At 41.7% G+C, this 17016-nt stretch overlaps 1 protein-coding gene across 1 annotated transcript; it reads left to right on the top strand.

Annotated features, from left to right (window-relative positions):
• Nucleotides 1–223: 223 nt before the first annotated feature.
• cers6 (ceramide synthase 6) lies at nucleotides 224–16765 on the top strand. Its single transcript, XM_080478038.1, has 11 exons — nucleotides 224–696; nucleotides 1892–1997; nucleotides 2128–2258; nucleotides 6962–7019; nucleotides 8316–8366; nucleotides 8495–8587; nucleotides 10718–10846; nucleotides 11357–11463; nucleotides 13938–14094; nucleotides 14250–14273; nucleotides 15798–16765. Exons 1-11 carry the CDS (start codon nucleotides 527–529, stop codon nucleotides 15954–15956), a joined length of 1185 nt encoding a protein of 394 aa, XP_080334164.1. The 5' UTR covers nucleotides 224–526; the 3' UTR covers nucleotides 15957–16765.
• Nucleotides 16766–17016: the final 251 nt, after the last annotated feature.

Genomic DNA, 17016 nt, shown 5'->3' with positions numbered 1-17016 from the left:
TAGGTGGCACAATTTACCAAGCACTGTCTCTACATCGACGCTTTATGATTGATCATTTCTCTATTTTACTTTGATTATATCGGAATAATAGAAAATCGTTGTGTCACTGATAACACAAATATTTTGTCCACAACATTATGTACAACATTTCTTTGAACACTAAATGACAGCGTCAAACGTGTGAAACAGTCAGTAAATGACACAAAGAGTCATTCATTGTTGTGTAGTAGACTGTCTGATGTTTTTTGTAACGGTTGATGCAGATAGTGGCCTGTCTTGGTAATGCAGTAGTAAGGCTCCTATAACGCGCACTGGCCGTATTGCATGACATTTCAGCGCACCAATCATTGCGGAGGAGCTGATTGAGTCTACTTCCCTACACTGGGATAGCTGAGGGGAAACGGACGGACGGATATCTCATCATCAGCCCAGTCTGCACGGCCGGATCGCCTGTGAGGGACCTCCGAGAGACGCAGCGGGTCATCCACTTCTCATACGACCGGGACGCAGACTCTGCCGCAGGGACATGGCCGGTATTCTGGCGTGGTTTTGGAATGAGCGGTTCTGGCTCCCTCACAATGTAACCTGGGCTGACTTAAAAAACACAGATGAAGCAACCTTCCCGCAAGCCGAGGATCTCTATCTGGCGTGTCCTTTAGCGTTCTGCATCTTTATGATCCGGCTGATTTTCGAAAGGTGGGTCTGCGCGCACACGCCGTCCTCCAGGTGGCTACGGTGGGTGTTCGCGATGGCGATGAGGCGCTCCGATGAATGATGCAGCACACCCCGCGGTGCCTGCTCGTCTGTCTGCCACCTAAACAATGGCATCTCATCCGGTTAGCTCGCAAATCACCGGGGTGCATCGCTCCTCTTTCTGCAGGCCTGCAGCGTTACATCTGCGTTTGACGCGTCTGTCAGTGCGCACACAGACGCACACGGTGCAGCCAGTACCTGGCCCACACAGTCGCTGTCCTCGCAGCTCTGAATAAGATATCTGTGGCTGCCTGAGCTCACCTCACAGTTTTATCTGAGCACACAGCTGTTCCTGTTGTGTTGAAGTGCATGTTTCCTCACCATATCGCTCACTGCCATTGTACAATCATCACCACAGAGTGAGGGAAAGAGTCCAAACACTTACATCTATTATACATTTGAGGCCATGTTTTTTATTTTTGTTTTAGTAAAAATAAGTTTACATTTAGTTCTTTTGCTGTTTCTTTGTTGTTGTTGTTGTTGTTGTTGTTGTTGTTGTTGTTTTTACAAAACCAAAGAAGTTGAAATGTACAACAAATATACAATTTCTACACTGTGCCATTCATAACAATGATTCCTGGTGCAAAGTACACTGGAATGTTACTTTTACACTTTTACACTGTTTGACACATGTGGCCTGAAGCCTTCTGTTGCCCCAGTAAACATTTCAGCCCTGTTCAGTGCGTTAAATTAATAAAGATCATCTAAGACAGGAACCTCCATGTTTGACCTACTAGTGTATAATTAATGACATACATGCAAGGGGTCTTATTCTGTATAATATTGTTTACTTTGAAAGGTCACTGATAACTTGACATATCCACGAGGGATCAAACTTTTTTAGATGTAAGATTAGAAATGTGCTTGTGCCACTGTGTGGACCATGTTGTTCTTCCTCAATGTGGACACTGGACTTCAGTGCCTTTGAACAAAACTGCTTGTTGAGACTCGAAAATGAATACTTGGTAACAAACGGGTGTCCAGGTGTGAGTTAATATTGTCCAGCACCCATAGATAATGAATGGGTGGACATCTGTGCTTCACTTCACCTCGTGTCTCATTCAACAATAAAACTTTTTTTTTTTAAACCTATTCTGGTCTTTATGATGTTTTAAAAGTGTCTAACTATCTGTTACAGGTTTATTGCAAGACCATGTGCCATGGGCCTAAAGATCCAAGCCAATGGGCCACAAAAAGCACAACCCAACGCCATTCTGGAAAAGGTTTTTACTGCTATTACCAAGGTGGTGCATGTGTTTCTTCTCTTTAGAGGATAACATATTTTTCAAGTGAAAAATAATTTTGTTCTGCTATTCAAATTATGTTCAAGAAATGGTTTGTTTGTTTGTTTGTTTGTTTGTTTTCTCCTGCCAGCACCCTGATGAGAAGAGGCTGGAAGGCCTGTCCAAGCAGCTGGACTGGGACGTTCGGACCATCCAGCGTTGGTTCAGGCAACGTCGTAATCAGGAGAAGCCCAGCACTCTCGCCAGATTCTGTGAAAGCATGTAAGAGAAAACCCAGCCAACGAGACAACACATTCCCGTCTTAGCTTCTAGCCAGTGCACAATCTGGAAACGCCATTCACGTTTGGGTCAATTCTCCCACACAGACACTTATTTGTCGTTGTGACCCCAGCACCTGTTCACTGTTGACTTGTGCGCTGTTTGTCTCAATGTGGTGTGAGTCAGGCCTGATTTAAATAGAGCGCGCTGTAAACAATCACACACCTGTGACAGCAGTAAAAGTAGGGAGAACTGATGGCTTTACGTGGGCAAGTTTCATGTTACTGCAAGTTCCTTTTTCATGCTGTCTGGAAGAGAAGGTAAATTCTGTGGCTGCCCGAGAGGACATTTTCACAAAAACGACTTAGCTGAACTGAGTCAGCAATGGAGGAGGATAGTGTGGGGCTGAAATTAATAATAGATTAGGAATAAAACAGCTATTTAATTTCTTTGGAGATTGTTTAATCAAATTCTGAGGGAGTAATAGAAGCTCAACATGTTGCCATGGTCCTTTAACAACTGGCGAATGCCTCTTTCAGGTTTTGACAACCATTACAGCATCTTATGGCTAATAAAGATTGCAACATAAATGCTGGCGCTGCTGCGGGATAAAAGTCAAATGTGTCCCAGTGGCAGGCAACAAACGCGCTCGGTCTGTAATAGAGAACTGGCTAATCTGCAGTAAAGCATTTGCCATCAGGGAGATTGTAGTTACTTAGCAGTGTGACGTTAAAGGCCAGCGAGAGAGTGTTGCTGTCAGAGCGGAGTCATGTCTGACGCCAGTAGAGCAAATGTGGCAGTTTGAGACAGAGGGAGCCTCACATCCACTGATCAGCCCGGGGCCGCTGTTCACTCAGGAGAGCACTGCTGGCTGCAGAGACCACCGGACTTCCATCGCCCCCTCCGAGTGGAAATAACAAACATGCTTTCTTTCTACAAAAGGATGGAGGCTGGAGTTTAGTCCCTCTGGAATATGTATGTAGCCGGTCAGTCAAAGCAACAACTGCACCGAAAGCTGTAATCAAGCATTCAGCATAATTGGCAGCAGACAGCATTTGGCTTTGCAGTAGTTCAGCCAGGTTGTCCCTCTGAGCTGCCTCCAGTGCGCCCCTGCACACGGCGCCGGCCGCAGTCCTTCCAGCAGCGATTGTGCTCTAATTAGGTGCTCGTGCTCAGCTGTCGCGGGCTGATAGGATTCTTTTCTCCGCGATGTCAGCGCGGCTGATCTGTTGTCTTTTCTCTTCATTATGCAAACAGGGAGTACAAACAGACACATTCGGTCTGGATATAATGAAGACTCTGCATGGAGTTTGTTTTCCAGCTATTGTTTCTGACCCTCTTATTCCCAGATCCCCAATTTTAAGCTCAATTTAGTTAATGTGTTGATTTTTGGTTTTTTTAGCAAGCAACATTCTCTGGCTTTATTGATTCCTACGAAAAACTGAGATGTAAAAAATGCAAAAGTCACTTCACGGACTAAGTAATAGAGGATGTTATCTGGAGCCTTTTGTCTCTACAGTTCTTAGTGAGGACAGGCTGAGGTAGCAGCACCGCGATGCCTTCACCAGACTCACTCTTCTCATATCACTTTCCCTTATCCTCTCTGATTTTACTGAGAACAAAGAGGATGTGCAGAGGCTAATTATTCCAATCCACACCTTGTTAAAGAAATAAAAGCATGGTGGTACAGTTTTATGCCACCATCTCTTTAGTTTTGTTGTGAAAACATCTTAGAAATGCATTAAGTCACAAAAGAACTGTTACCTAATTATTAATGTGGAGCTGTTATTATTGTACAATAACGTGATTGCAAACAGGTAACTGCACTTTGGATTTTCGAAGTGTGAGCCAGGAGTGCTCACCACCACACCAGTGTTCACTGAATGAATCAAATAAGTATTTTTTGGGGGGAAATCTTTAAACGTTTTCTTTACATTCTGAGCTTCTTTTGGAGATGTGTAGTCACTATAGTTTGGCCCGCCTTCGAGCGTGTGTGCTCATACATTTCACCAGCACATTTACCGAGAAGCAGATGGAGAGCTGACATGCAAGAAGCATGTCTGTGGTTAAAGGACAGCTGGGAGAGGAACCCTTGCTTTTACACATGCTCTTTCAGAGACGACAGTCACACACATTTTCTCTTGCAGATTGCTCACAAACCTGTGGGCCACGCATTAAATTAACTGGCTGTTGACAACTGTTGAAATTATCCCTGTGAGTTATACCAAAGTAATTAAATACACATAGAATAGCGAGGATATTTTGTATTCAACTGAGAGGCTTCTGGTGATTTAAGTGCACGGAGGCTTCCTCGCAGGTGAATTTTGATCAAACCATAGCTTTATGGATAATTGCTATGTTGAGCCACATGAATGCAAGCAGTTGCAACCAGCTGGTGCTCAGTCTGCCCACCTGGAGAAGTGACAAAATTGCATTAGATGAGCCAGCATGGGTTGCTTTTGATTATTTTACCACAAGGCTAGGAGCCACAGTCAGAATAAAGCCTTCCTCATTACCGTGTTTTTGATTTTTAAATTTTGATATTTTTTTTTAAATCAAAGTTGTCCCAACAACAATTCTCTCTCCCCTCGAGCGGTGGAGCGTCTAAACAGATGCACTCAGTGTCACAGTGATTACAGGCCAAAATACACAATATCCACATCACGGTCCAATCTTAAAATCCCCAGTTTGAGCCCAAGCCACGAACGGTTTATTGATGCGTGATAAAGCCGTTATTAAACAATGATTTTTGCGTAAGACTCAAGAGACGAAGATTGTTGCAACATTCGAATTCCCGTTCCTAAGTTGTTTACAGGACAAATTCATCAGAACATGAACACAAACCTAATTCTGGTAACGACTGCTCTTGTTCAGACGTGATTAATTAATCATGATATTGGCCGGTAAAGTGTTGCAAATAAAATGCAGCTGTTGAATGATTAAATTAAAAAAATATGACAGTTTTGTTTCCTCCACATCCAATCACTATGGTGTGTGTCTGAAAATGTGTAACTCGTAATGACAAAAGCCCATCTGTGCCCGACTTCAGAAAATAATCTATTCAAGGGGAGCAGTTATGAGTCATTGTAATTGTACATATATAGCAGCAATTCAGCAGCACTTGAAAAAGACTCGTGTTGGCTTGATGAAGCAGTTGCCATGCAACAGTCTTCAACTGTGTACAAGGCAGGTAGACTCATCCATTTAATTTGGTTTTACAGTCTTGTTGATGAAGCACAAAAGCTTCCATGAGCAACATGTTAACATGCTAATCATTTCTCTGGTACCGAGAAAACAGTTATAGTTGAATATCTAGAAAAACAGCGAGGACACAAGGATTTGCCTTGTACCAGGGGCTGATGTGGATTTACCTTCGCTTGGAGTTTTCATGTCATGCTGGTGTTTCTGGGCCGTGGCTGTCAAAGCGAGTCTTGTCCGAGGTCAGCTTAGAAGAACCACACTGCACAACCGTTAAAAGTATGCAAAGGCTTGTCTCCCGTGACTGGGGATGCAGTTTTCTGTCATAGTCATCAGTTGGTATTTGTTTTTTGTTTTTTTGTTATTTCATGTTAAATGAGCCACGTGTGACTTTGCTCTTAGGCTAATTGAGTACAATTAAAAGAGTTGTTTTATTTAGTCTAAATGATCACCTGCTGCTCTCTGGAAACAGATACAGACTCGTTGAAAGTTTATTTTTTTAAGGATTCTGTTTAAAGTTAATAGAGTTTCTGGTTTAATTTGTTACATCGTTTGCGTATGTGGCGTCAAGAGGCAGAACAATGGTCTCCAAAATATGGCAAGAAGGTTGATGAAATGACGCAACATGAATTTTGGCGTTTGGTAACTCATTGGAGTTGTGTCGGGAGCTTATATATATTCTGTCGCCTCCAACTTTCCATCTTCTATGTTATTTCATCCAATGTGACTATGGGTGAAGGCAGAGTACAACCTGAACAGATCGCAGCCCTCAAAGCCTTTTTTTTAATTTTAAAATAAGTGAAAATGTCGCAGTAGCTCGAAAAGTTGTTTTGTCACCATTTCATTGTAGGAAATTACATTCTATGTCCTGAAGCACATCTGTTTGGTTTGCTGTAGAGTGAATCATTTCATTTTAAAAGATTTATATAAGATTTATATAATTATTAAAGTTAAGGTTCTCACTGTGTTGTCGAACAAAACAAATAAAAAAGTAGAAATCTGCCTTATCCAGCTTCTAGTATACATGCATATCTCACTGCTTGTGCGAGTTTGTGACTGTAGACATGTCAGCTGAAGCAGTTTGTTCCCTGTTTGCCCAGAGAGCAATCTCATGATCACTCTGTCCGACCAATGTGAAGCTGTGGTTACTGTAAATGATGTGCAGGGTTACATAAAGCACAGAGCGAAAGGGGTTGGGAGAGTCTTTCCCTTTGAGCTGCACTGCCGTCAAGTCAGTGATGTCCTATTTTCAGTGATTCACCCGACACTGCAGAGTTGGGAAAGAGAAATAACCTCACCCAACTTCAGACGTGACAGACACAATGTGTTACGTTTTAAAATCCCCCAAAAATACTTACTGCATGCTGGGTGGAAAGGGGAGATTTTTAATGAGTGCACAGCTGAAGGCTGTAATTTGTAATTTGTAATTCCCTGCTGACTTAATCCACCAGTAAGTGAAACCCTCAGCTGTCTAATCTTCATTCATGATGTTTTGCATTTTATTTCAGGTGGAGATTCACCTTCTACCTATACATATTTACCTATGGGGTGCGATTCCTTAAAAAGGTAGGTTTGCGTTAATCTCCTGTTGTAGCTGGTAAAATGATCTGCATGAGGGTCGGGGCTCGTTACCCATGAATGAAATCCAGTGTAAGTGACCTATTTACTATACAGAATATTTGTATTGAAAGACTATTGTAATGGAAGCATCATAAATATGCCAGACATTATAATTTGTGATGGCTTGACATAAAAGGTCAAATTTCACATGTTACTAATGTACTGTTGCGGCCTTCTTGTCATTCAGCTATTTAGTGATCGGCTTAATATCAAAAAACACTCCGAATCAATAACATTATCACCATTAGGATTATCTTATTACCCAATGGACTGTATTGTAAATTGGATTAATATTAGAATAATACATTTATGAAAAATGTTTCATTTAATGCTGTACTGCATTTGAAAAATGAAAGAATTATATGAAATGTGAAAATGCATTTTTAAACTGTCACTTTTCATGTTTTGATATATTTTCAAACACTAACAGCAGTGGTAGTGTTCGTTTAAATACCTTTTGGGAGAAGCTCTTATACTCTGTATGGAATCATTTCTAGTGTGTAATGTATATTGAGATGTATGCGATTATACCTCTGTAAAACTCTGCTGCGTTATGCAGCTCAGGGGATCGTAATGATCACAGTTTTCCGTCATTCCCAGTAGAAACTCATCCCCCGTTTTCAGAAATACGGAAACCCAGCAGGCACCGAGGTTACTGAAGAGTGACACAAATGAGCCCCACTTGTGAGAGTTCATAAATTCATGGAAATGAGCCAGTTGACTAAATATTACAGAAATATGCGGACCGAGATGGTTTAATATATTTCATACATATATTCATGGAAATCCATAAATTACCACGATCACAGCCGTAGTTGAGATAGAGTAGGAAAAGTCTCTCAGAGACACAAGTTGCATGACAAAGCACTTTGTGAAAATAGTTTGGTCCCTGGCAGTCGCTGCTGCAGGTTCAGGCCTCGGTGGGATTTATTAATAGAGCAGGTTTGGAGAAGAGTGCAAAAGACGTAAACTGAGTCACAGTGATGGGTCACTGTTTGCTTAACACTTTTTTAGTATCATAGTTACCATTTCTCTTGTCATCCTAACGTCAGTGCTCAGTATTTAACGTACGGATGACAGTCCCTGGTTCGTGTGGTATTCCTGCTGCTGCTTATGGCTGAATATTCACTTTCATGTAGCATCTTCTGAGTTTCACCAGCAAACTAGGTCCCAGTTGTAGTTAATTGCTGATCATTTTAAGTTAAAAAGTGTCAACTAAAGCAGTGATTTTCTTCCCTTCAGACTCCGTGGTTATGGAACACTAAAGAGTGCTGGTACAACTACCCTTATCAGGTAAAGGTTTACTCGGTGCTTCTAAAACAGCAGAGCTTAACCATCCCTAATACTCATGATAAATCATTTCCAAGTGTATCCCATGTCAAATATTTATCTTAACTCTTCTGCTTTGTGTATTTACGCAGCCACTGACAGTGGACATCCATTATTACTACGTACTGGAGCTGTCATTCTACCTGTCGTTACTCTTTTCTCAGTTTACAGACATCAGGAGGAAGGTAAGAATAACTGCGGGTGGCACCAAAACATACAACACAGGTTGCCTTTTACATGAATAATTAATTTATTCATGTTGAAGCTGTACTGCGATGAAATAATGCCACATTATAACTATTGTTATGGCAGCACATGCATCACTGTCATTGTCACTGTTTCTTTTATAACCAGGTCAAAGGTCTCGAATGTTTGGTTTGTTTGATTGTAATATCCGTCATAAAGCGTTGTTGATTGGACGTGACATAACAGAAGATTTGGAAACTAGAAACGATTGACTTAGACTCACAATTTTTGTTTAATTCAAAGGCTGAGCGTCAAATGATGTAACCTATTGACATGTCGCAGAACATGCGTTTGTGAAGTCCTAATAAACAGTCGTGTCAGACAGACTTTTATCTGTGTGGGAACAGCAGTAGGATAAAGGAGCCATTTCGCATCGAACACTTTGACTTGTCACAGTTGGGATAGCGTCGATGAAACAAATTTTATTAGCAGTGGACATAGAGCCAACAAGCACAACGCCAGCCCACATAAAGGGGAGCAGCAGTTGCTTTATGGTTGGATTACACACCTGTGAAGTCCTGCAATAACAAGCCATCATGGCTGATGTCAAACAAAAAAAAAAAAAAGCTATTGGGGGTTGATAAAAGGCCTAATTTCATTCAAGCTTAATGGTGAAGAATTGATCAACACGCCTAACATCCATTAATCGTTCGTACTCTCGTCTTCCTGAGCAGCGTTGCAGGGAGATGCAGCCTGTTCTAGATGACACATGGTGAAACTCCAGGCCCAGGACAAGTCTGTCACAGGGCAAAACAACCAGAAAATTACCCACAAACACACATTCATGTCACAGATCATTCAGAATGTTTTAGGATTGAAGGAGGGAGCCACGGTGCCTGGAACACTCCACACACAGGCTCAGTGGCAACATGAAAACCCCGTATAGAAAAGTCTGTTTGGAACTCCTCGATGTGAATCGACAGTGACAAACACAATCAAAGGGGATTTATCACACGTCATCTGCCTTCATTGTTTTATGTGTTAACCAGTTAATTGTATCGAGCAGGTCCCGTTAACATTGTACTCAGAATAAAAGACCATACCAGTCAACACTCCACACAGTCGCTGCATGTTGGCATGATTCTAACAGTCTGACTCGGTCGATGTTTGTAGGAACTGAAATTCAGTTTTAGTTCATACAAATCTGTTCTCTTCATCCCAACTTCATCTTCCTGTTTGTTTTTAAAGAAAGTGGCTCCACTTTTGATTCATGACATACCAATTTTGCATGCTCTCCGGCCATGATCACACTCCTGTCTCCAGTCCATCCCCAGCTGTGCTCTCTCCACAACACACTCCACTCACTGCACCCACAGCAGACGCCGTGATGCCACGCTGTGTATGCCTTCACTCTGTCATCTCCTTGTTGACTGTTGGCATGTTGTCTGTTTTTGTTTCTTCTTTCAGTTTTTTCATGCACAGCACTACACTGAGGAGGTCCTCTGCATCCCCTGCCAGTTCCAGTATGTTCCCCCTGCACACTCTCGCCTCGCTTTCATTCTCCATCTTGCGTCATTACTCTTCCTTTTCGCCCTCCCTCTCATTCACTCGTCATTTTGGTGATTGGTTCTGGATGCTTTGGGCTGCCATCTTGGGGCATTTCAGTCACTCAAGACTTGCTAGAGGAATGCTTGACCATGTGCCCTGTCTGAAACCATCTGGAGCTCCATTCAAAGCACTCCAAAAACCAATCAGGACACATACGTACACTCTCATTGATCGACATTAAGAATTTTGCCGCTGCTACAGTTGGATTTGTAGGGGAGGGACATGGATTTTTGCTCACTTCACATTTGGAAAACAACTCTTGAAATGGTTATATTTAGGAAAAGATTGTTCCTGCACCTCCACTGTCATAGTGATTCACGATAGAAATAGTATCGTTTATTCAGACGAGTAAACAGCACCTCATGTAAACAGCGCTGTGTTAATGACTGCTGGGCACCGATGATGCATCGACAGTTGTAGTTTGTATAAGTTTTTCTATCCCAGTATGTGCCACATGCAGTGACTCGCTGATGAAGTCGCTGTACTGTTTTGTGACGTTCCCTTGGTAACTGTGTCCCCAGGACTTCCTGATCATGTTTCTGCACCACGTGGCAACAATCTCCCTCATCATATTTTCCTATGTGAACAACATGGCACGAGTGGGAACTCTGGTCATGTGTCTCCACGATGCAGCGGACGTGCTGATAGAGGTGAGGGTCCCGTTGAGAATTCATTGCAGTGTATTTAGATGGACACACGTGTTAGCAGGTTGTCATGGCTATCTATATTGAATATGTCAAAGAGAAAACGCCTGCATGCTTAGGGAGAGCGTGCAGACTGGAAAAAGAAAGGCTCTGGCCCCAAATCCAATTGTGAGGTGAGAGTGCCAACGACCACACCACGTCCAGTCCTGAAGCTCATTTAATCAGAAATAAAAAATAAATAAATATTTAAGTTGGCACTTAAATAATCATTTAAGTGCCAACTGCAATTTGATTGGCCGTGAAATTAGAGACTGGATGTGATTAAATTGAAGGCAAACAGTGTTCATATAGATTTTAGAGACGATTTACACTGAGGCAGTGATTGGGTTAAAAGTGCAGATGAAGAAAAACAAAACGTGTGTTTGATGACAATCTAGTTTATCCTTTCTCGTTAGAAACTGAAATATGTGTGTTGTATTTTCATAATTATTTTTCTTTTGTTTTCTCGGAACGCAGGCTGCCAAGATGGCCAACTATGCTAAGTGTCAGATACTGTGCAATCTTCTGTTTGCAATGTTTGCAATCCTCTTCATAAGTTCCAGGCTGGGAGTTTACCCAGTGTGGTAAGTGCTTTTCATCTTCCTGCGTATTGTAGTTAACATCTCTGTGATGGCTGACCTCACTGCAGTAGTGGCAGCTTGTTGCATTTGCATGCAGAACGCTGCTCCGCAGCAGTCAGAGAAGGCAGAAAACTGCAGCAGGTGCTTTTAGTTACTTTGCAGATTTTTTGAGCGGTTCATCCCGGAAAGTACATGTCAGTCAGAGCCATGAAGGCTGCAGCGATGCTTTTTATTTATTTATTTTTTTGTGCAGGTTTGTAGTTCAGACACATCTCTGTGAATTTTGTTGCTAAGTAATAGTTACTATGGCTACAACTGCTTTAACCTCTCCAAGAAAGCCAAAGAACTCAGCAAAGCAGTTCATTATAGTTATTGTTGTATCGCCGGGAAAAATGGGCCTGGATTGACATTTTTAAATGAAAAGGTACAGAATCTATTTTAATCATTTAAACAAGTGTTTATAATTTTCTCATTTAGTTTAATCTGAATTCATTAACAATTGCAAGGTAAGCCATCCACATGTGTGTAGAACAGAGCTGTGGCAGGTTTGGATACTTGAAGATATGGTGCATTCATGAGTGTTTGGGAAGTGAGAAAGAGCCCACTTAAACTGGGCGCTTCCCACCAGAAGGACGTCTGACGCTAATAAATGAACTCGCCACATGTGCAATTCTTCATATGTTTGCTCGTCTCTACAGGCCACGCTGCCTCACTCTTCAATGACCCTGTCATGATTCTGATTATAAAGCTTCATCACAACATGATTAATGAACGTCGTTTACGTTGCAGTTTGAAAACGAATAGTGGTTGTACAGTAACTGTGCAGTAATGTGACGTGAATATGTTTTGTTTCTTCCGAACTTCATTTCATACGCCTCCTGGTTTGGTGATGTCAGCAGCTTTCATTTTTTTGAGGACGCAAAGTAGAGGGTTGCATGTAGTTACAAGCTTCAGTTGCCCGTGTCTGACTTATGCAGCGATGAGCCTGTTTGTCTCTTTTCGGGACTGACAGCAGGAATAAAGCAGCCCTGCTGGAGGCAGCAGTCTTGCTTGTTTGTTTTGAGACCTTACCAAGTAGTAACCACCCCAGTTATGAGCTGCATGGCCCAGTATTTATTATACAGCAGATCGTTCTGACACCAGACTCTTGATTGGACATAAGACTCCCAGTAAGTGCTGACATTGTTTGTTCTTTCAAACAGTCATATGCTATTTGGGAATGTACACATGATACCAATAAGAAGTAAAGTCAGCCCATTTAAATAAATAAATTATATCATCTTCACACATTTACAAGTCACACTATCAAACTGCATATGCTGGACTAAATAAGTTACACAAGTTACACAAATGCTGCTAAGCTCCTTGAAATTTCCCACTTCCCGAGTTTGGCAGACATATTTTTACCACTGGGAAGTCAAACCTTTCCCAGTTCGTGCCTCAGGGTTTTTTTTCAGTCGTCATTGAAGACATAAATTACTCTTCAAGCTCAGAATGTGAATGTCATTTGCAACTATAACATTGTAGTTTGACCATTTTACTTGTGTGCGAGGAGACTAAACCAAATATTAAAGAATTAAATCATGTTCTTTTAACGTGTCTGATGTCAACTAATGAAAGGTGTTTGTGTAGCTGTTCCATAAAAGCCATGCCACACTGCAGTCTGTCACACACTGAATGGCCTTCTGCCTATGACCGAATCACAGCCTTGTTGATATTCATCACTCCATCTCACATTGATATGACTTCATTACAGAGGGACATTTTGACATTTGCTTGCATCAGTTCAGTCTTTTGAAGGCGTGTTCAGCAGCCTTTGTGTAGTCATCAGCAGCATTATCACACCTTTCACAACCAAAGTGAGACATCATTTAGTCCACAGATCAGGCAGCTGCAGCTATCGGCTCTACTTCCAGATATCATAAAGACTCGATTAGAACAAAAATGCTATTTTGAGCTTCTGGATTAAAAAGGTGTTTGCTTCAGTCTAAACTCTTTTTAAAGAGCTTTTTTTTTGTTTTGCTTTTTTCTTAAACCATCTCCCTTCTTTTGTTTCCAATATGATGATCCACCTCTACACTTTACTCAGCCTCCACCACACCACCAGTAAAGTTGTTATTACTGTAAAGCTGTTGCCATGGCTTCGGTATCTGGAGGATGATTCACAGACAGCCATTTGCAAGAATCGGTGCAGAGATAAATTTACCACAGATCCTTGAAATTGTCTTTATGTGTCAGTTGGAATCGGGTGCTTTTTTTTATCTCCATTTGCAATGTTAAGTACATTTTATTACTACAAATCACTGTTTCAGATACACACGTCTATTTGTGTGTCATGAAAAGCAAAAAGACAGCCTCGCTTTTTGGTTTCTTCCCCTCAATCATTACGACATAGAAGCTCTTAGAAAAATGTGTTTTAAATCCCTAATGAAATACATCAAGTTAATCACCTCCTCTCCCTTTTGTTTCTACGGAAGGATTTTAAATACCACGTTGTTTGAAAGTTGGGAGATCGTGGGACCCTACCCGTCCTGGTGGGTTTTCAACCTGCTTCTGATCCTGCTGCAGCTTCTCCACTCCTTCTGGTCCTACCTCATAGTGAAGACCGCATGCAGAGCCATCTCCAAAGGGAAAGTGAGTCACAATATTCAGCTCTTCTCTCAGGTCCCTCTGCCTGTTGTTGCACAATAGGTTGCTGCTTGTGCATCTATAAACTCTGTGTGGTGTTTTCAATTTTCTGATTTTGACTTTTCTCCTCCTATATTTTGTGCTACGCTCCAACCATCAAGGTGGGGAAGTGGAATCCATTGCATGTAAGTAGCTTGCGAAGGTTGAAGGTTTACAGCTCCATCAGCCTTGCCATTCATTTCCATTTAGTATCATCAATGAGGCCATTTAATGCATTTTCAGCAATGATATTTAAGTGGTTTCAAGGAGTTCATTTATCTAGCCTCGTCCATAGTGTGCTTCCTAAAACCCCACTCCGCTCAGGAGTCTGCAACCTGCGGTGCTTCGACTTTTTAGTAGCTTTGAGTAGTTTTCACAAACCCACAGATAATAATAAATACATTGGTCATCTTTTCAAGGCTGTACATCAAGTTTGGTTTATTTATTTTAGATTTTTTTAATAGCTGCTTAGTAAATGCCTGCTATATTCTGGTGTTTCCTTTCATTCAGCAAAGATCTGTGATAAAAATGTGATCACACAAGCTTCAGTTTTGATACATGAAGAGAAATGGAAATGGACTCGGTATAGAGTGTGTTTTCATCACTTTGAGCAGTGTCAAAGTGCTTTCCACTGTGAGTCACATTCTCTCACACACACACACACACACACACACACACACACACACACACACACACACACACACACACACACACACACACACACACACACACACACACACACACACACACACACACACACACACACACACACACACACCAGTGGAAATGGCTGCCATGCAGGAGAGACCATTGGAGGACAAGGTGACATTTTTGTGGCACATGGATTGATTAATGGGATTGGGTACATCCCACTCCACCACCAAACCACAGGTTGAAAGGAGCTTTTCATGCAAAAGGTTGCAGATCACTGAACAAATGTTTCATGTTATATCAACATTTCAGGTCAACCAATAGTTTTCACAACCCTCTGAAAACATTTCAGCTGTTGCATTGTAGATTTATACATATTATTACATTTTGTTTTTGTGTAATACACTTCAACATAGCTTCTCAGGTTCAAAAACTGAATTCCATCAACCTCAGCCGCAAAGGTCATGTGCCTGCTCGCAATTATTTTGTAGGGTTATGTTTTAAATATTTTTCTTAACAATCGTGACTTCTCCTGAATTATATTTTGGTGATCTATATTTGAAATGTTAAATAATAAAAATCTGTTTAGTTGATCAGAAACAAAACAATGGGTCACTTCAAGGCCAAAAAGCAAACTAGTTTAAATTTTAACTTCAGCTGCTATCCTGGGTTTTCTTTCACTGTAAATGAAACATTGGTGTGTGTTTTTAGTGGGGTGAGATGGATAAAATAAGCTCAGGCTCTGAGAAATTGGTTTCCTGGCTAAACAAGTAATCAATCAGAAAAAAAAACCATTCATGATCATGTGGGGATTTATTTTCTTCATATTTTCGAATTGGAACTAGATTCCAGGCTCCCACGGAGAATTCGCTGCTTATTGATTGGCACAACACGGCCTCTTTGAAGTGCAAAGGCCTGTTTGTAACGCTGCCAAGCATGGCTGCCATAGATAATGGCACAGATAAAAATTTTAATGAGGAGAATTTAATCTCCCCGAACGATGCCTCCAATTTCTGCAGGTGTCAAAAGATGATCGCAGCGACATCGAGTCCAGCTCTGATGAGGACGACAGCCCGTCGCCCAATCAGAAACATCACAGCAGCACCACCAACGGGACCAACAAAAATCACGGGACCAACGGCTACCTGACGGGGGCCCAATATCCAGACGAACACTGACTCACATCATATCACAACCATGGAGCCATGCTGAAGACACCATCCATCCGTGTGTGTGTGCGTGTGTGTGTGCGTGTGTGTGTGCGCGCGTGTGTGTGTGTGTGTGTGTGTAGTGGAGACACGAACATCGCCAGTCTGGAAGTTTGCTGATCGATTTATGCGAATGCAGTTTTGTTATTGATTCTTTGATGATTTCCTTATTCTCTCCGTCTATATATTTGCATCAAACTGCACCCGATGAAATATCAAAGCACTCCTATCGGTACAACCCACTCTCTTTTTAATGAATGACAGCATTCCACTTAATGGTGTAAGCATGCTACCTTAACATACAGTGGTCTGGCATACTGGGGGTGCGTTTTCTTCTGCGTTTGTCTCTTTCTGTGTTATTTATTTTTTCATAAGAATGTTTTCGGGTTGTGGCTCAGACGTCTGTTGGATGTCAGGAGTTAAGATGCAGTGGTCTTGAACAACCTCCCCCCCCACATCACACATCATGATAGCAAGTATTATAGAAATGCTGAAGACTCGGGTTTAATTTAAAGGCTACACCCCCAAAGATTTGCCACAGATTGAGTTTGTTTTCACTCACAAATGGATAGTAATGTGGAGTTTTTCTCACATTTTAGGATACCAACATTCACCACTCAAACTGTATATGAGATGTCAATGCCAGTATTACGTGTGCGCATCAGATATGGCTCGATGCTGTATTCCCTTCTGAAGCATTTTAAAAGGCCATTTGTCCTCTTATGAGGCAGACATGAGTTGTTTGAATTACTCAATAAAAACAGAAGAAGATTGCAAGTATGTGTGGGCGTCTTGAATAATATGCATCACCAGCACAGAGGGGCTGCCTAAAAACCTGAGACCAGCCGTTCACCCAGTGGCCCCATAACGTGTCTGGTGTGAAAAGAGGCTAATGAGAGGCATATGTGCAGGCTCCCAAAGCTCTGCAGTGTCATCACCAACACATTAGTCTCCATACTCCATACTGCCGTCTTCCAAGTGCTATTTTGACACTTGTAGTGGCACAACTGCAAAACGTTATTGCAGTGTA

The sequence above is a fragment of the Lipophrys pholis genome (assembly GCF_963383615.2).
Source record: "Lipophrys pholis genome assembly, chromosome: 13".
In the NCBI taxonomy this organism is placed as follows: Eukaryota; Metazoa; Chordata; class Actinopteri; order Blenniiformes; family Blenniidae; genus Lipophrys; species Lipophrys pholis.
The sequence above is the reverse complement of the archived record's forward strand: the minus strand, read 5'-3'. Positions and strand labels throughout refer to the sequence as shown.